The sequence below is a fragment of the Neophocaena asiaeorientalis genome, unplaced genomic scaffold, assembly GCF_003031525.2.
Source record: "Neophocaena asiaeorientalis asiaeorientalis breed wild unplaced genomic scaffold, Neophocaena_asiaeorientalis_V1.1 scaffold82, whole genome shotgun sequence".
NCBI classification, from domain to species: Eukaryota; Metazoa; Chordata; class Mammalia; order Artiodactyla; family Phocoenidae; genus Neophocaena; species Neophocaena asiaeorientalis.
Window position 1 is genome coordinate 6,305,051 of NW_020173068.1, and position 12,404 is coordinate 6,317,454.

Sequence of the window (12,404 nt, forward strand, 5' to 3'; positions counted from 1 at the left end):
GTGCAGTGAGAAGATTTTAATTATAATTTATTTACAATCTTGTTGTGATATTTAAGGAAATTATTTTTCACCTTTTTTTTTACCTGTAGTATCGTCACCCCTGTGAGTAAATTACATTTTCGTGTGTGGAGTCACCAGACATTGAAATCTGATGTTTTGTTGGGAACTGCTGCATTAGATATCTATGAAACATTAAAGTCAAACAATATGAAACGTATGTATGTAAAAACAATAGAATATGCTCAGCTTTTGTTTTTCTGCAAGAAATTCATGTGCCAAATGTGAAGAAACTATGTTCACTATTTGTTTTTAGGTTTACTTGGTTATGATATTAATAGGGAGATGAATCTTGAACTGTTTAATGCATTCTGAGTAACCGTGGTTTGGCCATTCATTTTGGATCTGATATTTTAAATAAATATTTAGTAAATAGGTATTTATTGAAGGCTATATACTCAATTATGGAAAACAAAAATATAGAGCAGAGCTGAAGGAAAAATGTAATCTCACTACAGAGAGACAAATGTGGTTAATATTTTGACATTTCCTTTTCGAATGCTTATTTTGAAAACGTCCTCATTTTAGATGGTTGTGGTTTTATTTATACATGTATATCTCTATCTTTAGATATCTATATATACTTATAGATACATAAAAACTTGAAACATGCTTATTTTAATTAACATATCATGATTTAAAAACATTTAATCCCTTGAGTATCTAAAACATACTTCAAAGGATTTTATTTCTCATTTAGGATTTACGAGATGAAAATTCATTCTTAAATTATGTTTTCAGTCAATATAAGTCAGGTATATATTGCTGAGTAGTCTTAGTTGTCCCGCTGGCTCATTTTGTAAAAGAGAATGAATATAATAAGTGAGATGATTAAGCTATTTAGTATCTTACATTGTGGATATTAACCATTAGGAAATTTTGTTCTATTTTTAAAATGTTTTTGGCATCAAAAGGCCTGAAACCTTGGGTGAAGTGTATTAAAACAAATTGTGTACACATAAATGTAAAGTTTTTCTGACAGTTTTGTTTTCAACAGTTAAGACTTAAAGGAAAAAAAGTGACCATTTTCTATAATTTTATTCTCTTCCAGTTGAGGAAGTAGTTGTGACTTTACAGCTTGTAGGTGACAAAGAACCAACAGAGACAATAGGAGATTTGTCAGTTTGTCTTGATGGGCTGCAGCTAGAGTCTGAAGTTATTGCTAATGGTGAAACTACATGTTCAGAAAGTGAGTAATCACTTATTATATAGGGTCTTTAATGATTCTTCTTACATTAGCCACTGTAGTATGTTGTAATTATTGCTGTTCTTTTCCACATTAAAGAAATTATTTTATTTCCTTTTTAGAAAGAGACATTTTTCATTTTAAACTTTTAGTGCATTGTTTCTATGAGGAAAACATTTTTCTATAAGTTGAAAAGCTAGCCAAGTAAAAGCCATATCACAGTTGGCCCTATGAGTGATGAATTGATTTATAAAGTGTCCGTTCTGTAGGCCAACAATGGCAGTTAGTATGGCACATTTGATGCTACACCTTCTCCAGTGCTAATGGCAGACATAGTTTACTCTCTGTAGCAGTGTCTGATTGAGTTTAAATTTGACTCGAAATCCTTCTTAGTACTGTACCAGACAAGCCAGTAACAAGCTGGAATCCATTTGCCATTCCTCTTCCACTTTTGTAGGCTACATTTATTGAGATGTCTTTGAGTTATAATAATGACAGAACCAATTCTTCATATGTATGCTGATATATTTTACAGTTTATGATTTACTCATGTTTGTTAAAGGAAATAAATGAGCTGTAATTAAAAAAAGTTGGCTAGCACCTGAGTTAGTGCCTGCACAGCTAGCATGCTTAATTAAAACCACTTCTCAGTGAATTCCCTTTAGATATTTCCAACCCTTATTAATGTGCTAATAAGTGTATTTTCACTTGAAACACAGATTGTAGAGGCCCCAAGACAAAGCACGTATTAATGGTCTCCTTGATTAGTCTGACAAAGATTTTTTGTTTACTTAGAAACTGCCTTATGAAACATTTTGCAGTTGTCAGGTGCTGCTGTACTTCTGTTCCTACTTTGGAAGACTTCCTACTTTCTAACTCGTGACCCTTTTTAATAGCAGAACCTTTAAGATAGTCCTGGTGTGTCTTCCAGTTTGGTTCTTTGGGGTTAATGAGGGTGGAAAGAAACTTCTGAATTCGTTATACTGCTTCACAGTTGACATGTTCATCTTAATTGACTGTTATTCACAGGAACTCTGTAATAGTTATATTTTTCTATAAATTGGAATTCCTGAAGGTAATAAAAGTTAAGTTACATTGTTAAACTGCTCTAAAACCTCAGTATTTATAGCTTCTTAAGTTTTTTTTTCCTACAAATTGAAACTGCTACTAATGCAGAATATTTAATAATTAACAAAAGTAAAGCATGTCAGCCTTCATATTTCAGAGTAGACTCTAAACTGCATATTATACTTATGACTTTACTGTTTGTTTCCTACAGAAGTGGACATTTCTATGTAACCAGTTTTTGACGCAAGTAGGAAAATAATTGACACATTCTTTGAAGTAAAGAGAGGTTTTAACTGGGAAGTCACAGTGGATTTTAGGGCTAGAGTTGCCACATACAGTAGCTGCCATTTGTTCAATGTTTACCATGTGCCAGGCACTGTGTTGGTGTGTTTACATATATATTCATTTAACCATCACAATTTTGTAAGACATTTTGCATATAAAAGAAAGTGAGGCTCTGAGAGTTTAAATAGTATGTCCCGTATCACAGCAACAAGTGCGATGCAGAGTCAAGATTGAAACACAAATATTTGTTGGTTTCCTTTTCTTTCCAATATACTTTCCGTTCCACAGTTAAAAACTTAGGAACTTTAAATGAAATCATGAGTTGTTATAAGTAAGCAAAGAAAACCCAATTAAGTCCACAGCATCTGTGGTGGGAACTTCACTTGTATTGTTTTTTGATTGATTCCATTTCTGTAACTTTAACTATAAGCCAGAAATGAAAATTAGAGTTTAGCACTAAAATTGAATTTCTGTCATCTGAGCATTGTTTGGTTGGTTTCTTTTGTATTCTAATATTTTTCTAATGTTACAGGGTTTTAGTGTTTTTTTCCCCTCTGTGTGTTCAGTCAAGTTTTTGTGGCTTTGCTGTACAGCAAAAACTAATACAACATTTTAAATCAACTATACTCCAATGAAAAATTAATTAAAAAACAAAAAAGTTTTTGTGGAAGAACTCATGGGATTTTAGACTTTAATATTTTTGGTTAATTTAAAAATAATGCTTATAAAAAGATCTGTCTGAATTTTGGTATTAAAAGTCACCAAATAATAGCTTGTTATATATTTAGATATACTGTGAAGATTTTTCTAATAAGATAGATAGCATTATCTCTTTTGATAGTTAAATTTTCATTTTTTTGGTAGATAAAATTTTTATTCTTTTTGGTGGATAAATTTTCTAAAAATGGCAGTTATATAAGTAAACTCTTTTTCAGGTGAAACAGATTTTACTCACTATGTTTGTTTGTTCTTCCCACTTCAAGCGTTATTTAAAAACCAGAGAGCTTTATGTTCCCATTCTACCTCCCCTACCACTGTCTTCACTCAGGGAACAAGTTTAATATCCCAACTGAGAGTGTCATTTGTAACATTTTCTTTGATACTCTTCCTTATTTTTCTGTTTAGGAAGTAATTACATAATTTGTCTTGATGTTTTCCTTTTCTTTTGACTTCTTGGGTAGGTGGTGGTGGTTGATTGTTAGTTTAACACCTGTCTTCCCAAATATGGCATTCAACAAGAAACACTGAAAAGTATCATCATCAAAGGCATTAGTTTTCCTAAAGAGAAATAAAAGTCTATTTTACTTTTAAATTTATGGTAATAAAATGGGAACATATTCTTGTAAAGATCTTTATTCTTTACCATGGATGCTCTGGAAATGTATTTAAAATTAATTTGGGGATAGTTGTTGGCATATGTGACCTCCGGTTCTTATTGTGTATGTTCCATTTTGTTTTGGTTTTATCTCATTCTTTCCCAGTCTTTCTCATTAAACTCTAGTTTTTGTGGTTTCTTTTGATTTTAGGGTAAATAGTCATTTTCATTTGTGATTATAATGCTTCTTTTCAGTAAAATAAATTCTAAGAAACTAGATGAAGTTTTTTGCTATACCAAATATTATTTGAAATTACTATACCTCCGCTGGGTCTGGGTACCAACTAATTATTTTATAGAGAGAAACTTTGCTGTAATGGTATTTTTTAAAATTTGACTTATATTTGATTGATTATTTTAAATGTTTGCTCAGAATATTAACTAACATCACAAAAAAGCCAGCAAAACTTCCTTTACACACTTACGTTTTTTTAATCTTTATCAGTGCTACTTTAAAAATGGAAGTATTGGGAATTCCCTGGTGGTCCAGTGGATAGGACTTGGTGCTCTCACTGCCAGGGACCCGGGTGTGATCTTAAGAATTAGAATATGAACAATATCATTGCATCCACCCATGTTCTCCTCCCTATATCAATCCTTGTCTTTTTCCTAGAGATAATCACTGTTCTGAACTTTGAATTTATCCTTTCCTTGCTTTAAATTTTTTTCACATATGCATGTGTCCTTTTGCGCTCTATGAAAGTATCAGTGTTGCCTTTTAAGATTTATCCATTTTGTGTCTGTAACTCACTTATTTTCATGGCTGTATAATAATCCATTGGGTGAATATACCACAGTTTATCCTTTTTTTTTTGCGGTACGCAGGCCTCTCACTGTTGTGGCCTCTCCCGTTGCGGAGCTCGGGCTCTGGACGCTCAGGCTCAGTGGCCATGGCTCACGGGCCTAGCCACTCCGCAGCATGTGGGATCTTCCCGGACTGGGGCACGAACCCGTGTCCCCTGCATCGGCAGGCGGACTCTCAACCACTGCGCCACCAGGGAAGCCCCAGTTTATCCATTTTTATGTCAAAGGACATTTGGGCTCTTTCCAGTTTTTTGCCATAATGAACATAAGTGATACATCGAACATTTTTGTATTTATATATGTCTCCTGGTACATAGGTTGAAGGGTCTTTGTAGGCTGTATACTTGGGAGTGGGATTCCTAGGATATGACACAGGTGCATTTTCAGCTTTACAACATTTATTGTTTCTTCAAATATGCCTCTTTTTTGTTATTCTTTTAATTTTGATGAAATTTACAAAATAGATACTTAACCTTATAAAGTGTACAATTCATTTCCATTTAGTGTATTCACAGTGATGTGTATCCACTACCTCTCATTTCAAACCTTTTTCATCACCCCCCAAAACCAAACCATTATCCGTTAAGTAATCACTCCCTATTCCCCCTCCCCTCCATCTCCTGGTAACCACTGATATGTCTCTATGGATTTGCCTCTTCTGAGCGTATCATAAAAAAGGAATCATAGAGTATGTGACCTTTTGTGTCTGGATTCTTTTGCTTAGCATATTAGTTTTGTTTTTTTGTTTGTTTTGGCCATGCTGCGTCTCTTGTGGGATCTCAGTTCCCCGACCAGGGATTGAACCTGGGCCACAGCAGTGAGAGTGCGGAGTCCTAACCATTGGTCCGCCAGGGAATTCCCTGGATATTTCATTGTGTGTATATATGCCACAATTTTTTTTTATCCATTTGTCCACTGATGGACATTTGCCTTATTTCCACCTTTTGGCTATTAATGAATTATAAATGATGCTGCTATAAACATTTGTGTCCAAGTTTCTTTGTGCATGTCTTGGATATATACCTAGGAGTGGAATTGCTGATGCTTGTTTTTGATAGTTTTTTATTTCTTGCTTGTTAGTTTTCTTTTGATGAGTAGGTTTTTTATATTCTCCATTTGAAAATTCCAGTATCAGAAATATTTGGGGATATAAATGTTTTGACTCTCCTTCATTGAGGCTTGTTTTCTTATATGTTGTGGCTCTTTGATTGCCAGTTTATATTTGATCTTAGTCTGGGGGAATCTTAAGGGCCTAATAAGTTGGGGATTCTTTGGCCAGAGAAAATTTCTTTTGCTTCTGTTAGTGCCGGATGTGTCACCTACCTGGGAATACTTTAGCTCCTTTCCAGGATCCCCAGCCTAATGTGGATGTCTCTGGTTCAGCCCCCTCACCTTGTTTTTGATCCACCTCAGAGCCCTCAGGGTAACCCTGTCTTTCACATTTGCTTACTGCACCCTGCTCTTGCTCTACTATCAGTTCACTTGTTTGTTCATTTTGCTTTTGAGATTGCTAGGCACCCAAGTAGTAGAAATAGTGTGTTAAATTGCTTCATCTAAAAGCTGGTTCTTCTGTGGCAGGAGGATCCTTTTCAGTAGAATAGAAGAGATCTTTGTTGATCTTCTAACAAAGTGTCCTCTGGATAAAATGTGTATTTAGAAATCTGATCAGGTTTTTATTTTTTTGGAGGAAATTTGGATTGGGAATACTTTTAAACAGCAGTATGTTTATAAAATGCCAACTTAAGTACAGCCTTTTTCCTCTTCTTGGACATTCATTGTATAAGTGTTGGATAGATTTATATTTTTTAACTATTCTCTTGTCGAAAGCACAAGATTAGATCTAAATAAATTATGTCATAAATTTCATAGTTATGGCTTTACTCTGTGTTGAAGTGAAATAAAAGATTGAACAAAAATAACCCTTGTTTGAACTTTGAAATGTAAATGTCAGGAAACAATAATAGTTAATATTTATGGTGTGCTTATATGTGCTGGGCACTGTTCTAAATGTTTAATTTTCATAACTGTTCTATGAAAGTAGGCATCATTATTGTTCCCATTTTATACAGGAGGTAAAAGGCACAGGAAAATCAATAGTATTCCTCTAAGGTCACAAAGTTAGTTCATGTTGAACCTAGAATACAAACCCAGGCAGTCTGGCCTCAGTCCATGTCATTAAATATGTACTATGCTTCACTGTAGTAAATGATAAAGTTTAGAAGTAGCAATTATTGGTAGAGTTAAATGGATTATTTCAAATTATCTTCTTATTTTTTTGAAAAAAATGGAACACTGATTGATTTTAATTTATGATATTTTGTTTTGGTTTTCTGATTTCATTTATGTCATTTATCAGCTATTTTAGGGGAATATATTCCATATAAAAATAATTCTTATAAAATTGAAGCATACCGTTTTCAGCCAAAATGTATTTCATTGTACCGTGTTTTTTAAAACCATTTTTAACAGTTTTATTGGCATGTATTTTATATTTCATGAAATTTACCTATTTCAAGTGTGTTAATTTAATTATTTTTAGTAATTTAATGAGTGATCTAATCATTTACTGTAAATCAGATTTAGAACATTTTCATTCGCTAGTAAGATCCCTCCTGCTTATTCACAGGAAATCCCATTTTGACCTCTAGCCTAGAGCAACCACTAATCTATTTTCTGTCTCTAAAAATTCATCTTTGCTGGACATTTTATGTAAATGGAATCATAACAGTATGTAGTCTTTGTGTCAGGCTTCTTTCACTTAGCATAATGTCTTTTCAGGTTTATCAGTGACATAGCATATTTCAGTAGTTTGTTCCTTTTTATTATTGAATAATTTTCCTTTGCATAGGTATGCCACATTTTATCTATCTACCTGTACCATTTTTAAAAAATGTAACATTTCTAGATAAGACACTTGCCAACCTTGCTGAGTATGATATAGTAGTAGTATAGTGGTGACTCAGCATCTTTTTAATGAATTAGTTCATTAATTATGCTTTGGAGTAATATAGTGATTTCACTGTTTGAAACTAGAGACTGTATTTAGGGACTATTATTCTTTAGCTAAATGGACCTAGACTGTTAAACTTGAGTTCTTTTTGCATTTCATAGTTTTTTAAACTTCTCTATATACTGTTTTTCAGAATCTATTTTATCATCGTCCTGCTGGTAATCAGCACTTTTTTGGAGAGGTAGTTGATTCCTCCCCAAAAGATGACTAAAATACATTTGAATTAGAATCAAGCGCGACATATTTCAAACAAGGCAGAAGCAGCATATGAGTAATATACCTTGACTAATTAACATCTCTTACACATAATAATCATTTGCACAAAATTTTGGTAAAACTTCTCAATCACGAGCATTTATCATATTTTCCTTTTAAATATCATGTTGGGCTTTAACTCTGTTCCAGTATATTCTTTACTAGAAAGATTTGGTGAAAGGTTTTGTTTACATAGCATGTTTAAGAAAAAGGTGCAAACCACTTTCTGAAACTTGTTTTCTGTACAACTTTTATTGTTAAAGGTGCTTCACAGAATGATGATGGCTCCAGACCCAAGGATGAAACAAGGTAAGAGTTCACTTATTACATACCACAGAATGCAGAAAGAAACAACGGAGAATGAATAAGTTTCATTTTAGTCAAAACTTTTAAATTCAGATTGATATAAAAATGAGTATCAAAAATTTCAGGGCTCAAGGTAGGAAAGGAAATATTTATGGAAAATTTAAGACCCTAAGCTTATATGACTGCAGTTCTCTAGAGTAGGCCAGAGATACCCAAACACTAATACTTTTTCAGCTTATAGAAAAGTGAATATGTTGGCACTTTTCCAAAGGTAGGAAAGTTCAGAATCCCAGGGCCATCATTGGGCTATTTTCTTTTCTAGGAAAGCTGGGCTATAATTTTTCTCACTGGGATTAAAAAGCAATAGAAAAGGTTTTTAAAATTAATAACTGTAGACTGGAAGACAACTTATGCCTCTTGTGTTTCTTTTTATTTTCTGTTTCATAGTTTTTTTGAAGTCATGAAATTTCCCTCATAAAGATGTTTTAATACTTCAGATTTCTTTGGTCAAATAACTTCTCTTTTGCCTAATAAACCCATACTTTTGCATTAATAAGTGAGAATGGTAGAATTTTATAGTGCATTGAAAGGTTCTGTTTTGCCACTCTCATTTCTTTTTTGCAAAATCTCTCTTATAATACTTTATGAAACTACTCTAGACGGCTGTAAGTTTCTTGCAAAGGCATTGCTAGAGCCGTGGCTTCATGCCATTTATTTAATCGATGCTTTACATTTTCCCAGGTGAATCATTGTTCACAAATAATCTGAGGAACAATGTCTTCTAGGTTTATGAGACTGCCAGACTAATCTTTGAGCATGTCTTTTGTGTTAAGCATGAATTCCTTTGCATTAGCCTTTTCCAGAGAGCATACCTCTGAGATGATGGGTTTGAAAAACATTTTGTAAACTGTCAAATGCTGTTTAAATGTTGCTACACAACAATCATGGTGAATCCCTTGCTTTTGTTTGCAGACTTCATAACTACAAGGCATGTGAACAAGGCAAAACCTCCCCCTCCCCCCAGTCATTTAAGAAGCTTACTAAACAGCTTTAGGTTCTTTTACTGTAATTCAAGCACTGCCTATATCATCAGTATAGTCCTGTTGGTCTCCTTTCCCCCATAGCATGTCTGGATGTTGTATATTTCTCAGTGTTGTCTTCTGTCACTTTTATGAATTACCAAGATGATTGGTGCCTGGCATTCAAGATTTTGTTTTTGGATGTGCCTTCTTGACTGTTAATCTTTGATTTGTATATTGTGACCTTATTATATTAGCATCTTGGTTCTCCATGTTTCGATCAGGTACATATGTATGGTGAGATAAGCAGGGGTTTGTAAGACTGAAGCAGAAAACAAAGCCATAGTAGCACTTAATTTGTAGCTAATTGCTTTTCACATATAATGGTGGTGATAAGTTCACACTTATAATTCTATACAGTATACAGGTTTCCATATTGGTTTTCAAAATTCATCTCAGGTTTTAGCTCCACAATCACTCATTAAAGGAACTAAAGTTAACCACCAGTGCTATTTTGGTATCACCATGTTTCTCAAGCTTCAGAGTACATTAGAATCACCTGGAAGACTTGTTCAACAACAGATTGCCCAGTCACAGATTGCCAAGCCTTGTGTCCTCCTCCCAAATTGTTACATCTAGGATGGGGCCCAAGATTTGCATTTCTAACAAGTTTCCAGGTGATACTGATAGACTAGGTTCTACACTTTGAGAACCACTATTCAGGAGACATACAGGTATTTCTTAGATTTCAACAAACTATTATGGGAAATCTTTCAGTTATGTAACAAAGTCTATTTCTTGAAAATCTAGGCTTGCACAGCTTGGCAGAAGTGTCACTTGATCTTAATCTCATCCTCTTTTACTTCAGAGCTGGTTTGAGTCCTGTTTCTTTTTTGAACTGCTTTTACTTGTATTTATTAGAAAATGATACATGATTTTTAAAATGAAACAGTCTATAAAATGTATAAAAACTTCATGGAAGAAATGGCATTTGACCTAAGACCATTAAGCATAGTTATAATTTGGATATGCATGTCTTGAGGGAATTGGATGAAGGAGTTCTAGGTGGAAAGAAGAAAAACAGTCATGGAGGTGGGGAAGAACACGGGTTTTATTGGAAATCTTCAGCCTCAGTATTTGGCTGAAAATAGAGTAATTGAAAGTGGGAAATGGCAGGTGGTGAATTTGAAAGTAGAATCAATCTGTATTGCCTCTTACTATGTGTCAGGCAGTATGATGAACAGGTTTCCTAATATTTCAGTTAATCCTTAAATATTTTTATGAGGTAGGTATTTTTACAGGTTATGAGAAAACTGAGGCTCAGAAAGGGAAAGAAACTTGCCTGAGTTAATAGTGTAAGTGGCACAGTTGAACCTGGGACTGCCTTACCTTCAGAGCCTGAGTGTGTTTTACTGTTGCCTAAAGTGGAAGGCTTCCCGCCCCCCCCACCCATGTAAGTGCTTATCCCTCAATAAATGTTATTTTTAGTACTGCAGAGGTTGGAGCCAGATGGAGATTTTGGTTTGCAAGTATAGGCTTCTAGAATCTTTTTCTCTGGAGAGGAATGTCTTTTAAAATATTTGAACAGAGCATTGGTATGATCAAAACGCTATAAGAAAAATTATTTGACAGTCAATGTGTAGTTTGGATTGTATGGTGGTGGTGAAGGTGGGAAGACCTCTGTGGGAACTTATTACAGTAATCCACTGAGAGATAATGAGGGTTGGAACTGGAGCAGTGGTGGTAGAAGAGTAGAGAAAAAACGTGCCAGTGAAATCAGTGGGACTTAGGCATTGAGTATCAAGAGGCACAGGAGAGAAGAAAAGTCAAATTGCCTGCGAGGGTAGCAGAGTCACCCACAGAACTAGAACATAGGAGGAAGAGTGGCTTTAGCATTGGAGAGTTATTCTATATCTCCTGCATTTAGCTGATAATTTGGTACCAGGGGATGAGAATGAGACAGAGATTCGAGTTCTGATTTGGAATATTTTTAAAATTATTTTGAAATCATGGAATTTGAGACCCTAGGCAAAAATTTGTGGAGAATGAAAAGTAAGATAAGAACAGAACCATAGGGACCTATATTTAGTAAAGTGGAGGAAGAGGACAAACCAAAGAAGGAATGGTTTAGAAGTGGGGAGTACAGGATTAGAAAAGCAGTGTCACAAAAATTAAGAGAAAAATGTTTTAAAAAGATGTGTAGGGCTTCCCTGGTGGCACAGTGGTTGAGAGTCTGCCTGCCGATGCAGGGGACACAGGTTCGTGCCCCGGTCCGGGAAGATCCCACATGCCATGGAGCGGCTAGGCCCGAGAGCCATGGCCGCTGAGCCCCTGCACGTCCGGAGCCTGTGCTCCGCAATGAGGGGCCCAAGTACCGCAAAAAAAAAAAAAAAAGATGTGTATTTAACATTATCAAATACTGCAGGAGAGAATGAGATCTTAGCCTAATCAAGCCAGGGAAAACTGGCTGTATGGAAAAAGAAAAATCAGGTTAGACCTTCAGCTCATCCCCAAATGAAGGTGGATTCTAGGTTTTTTAAATTGATTTTTAAAAATGAAATTATAAAACCTTTAGAAGAAAATATCTCTGAATACATTTAATTATGTAGAAATATAGAACTCTTGTATGTTCAAACATGTAAAAGCAAATGATCACTATTTAACCAATATGAAATTAGTACCTTCGGATTGTAAAAAGCTCTCACAAATAATGAGGAAAAATTATTCCTTTATAATAGAAAAACGTACAAAAGACAGACATACAGTGAGTGCATGGAAGAGGAAACTCAGATGGCCTATAAATGAAATACTGTTGAACATTCATGTTTTTATTTACCAAATTGACAAAGATTTAAAAGTATATAAATGGGGGCTTCCCTGGTGGCGCAGTGGTGAAGAATCCGCATGCCAACGCAGTGGACACGGGATCAAGCCCTGGTCCAGGAAGATCCAACATGCCACGGAGCATCTAAGCCTGTGCGCCACAACTACTGAGCCTGCTCTCTAGAGCCCGCAAGCCACAACTACTGAGCCTGTGTG

At 34.8% G+C, this 12,404-nt stretch overlaps 1 protein-coding gene across 2 annotated transcripts in view; it reads left to right on the forward strand.

The window, feature by feature from the left end:
- Nucleotides 1-12,404, forward strand: part of ITCH (itchy E3 ubiquitin protein ligase) — a 112,066-nt gene that overhangs the window by 47,892 nt on the left and 51,770 nt on the right. For both annotated transcript variants that reach the window (XM_024742887.1, XM_024742885.1), the window contains 3 exons: nucleotides 90-214; nucleotides 1,109-1,246; nucleotides 8,304-8,349. In XM_024742887.1, coding sequence (XP_024598655.1) covers nucleotides 90-214; nucleotides 1,109-1,246; nucleotides 8,304-8,349 — 309 coding nt within the window. The remainder of the gene's footprint in view (nucleotides 1-89; nucleotides 215-1,108; nucleotides 1,247-8,303; nucleotides 8,350-12,404) is intronic.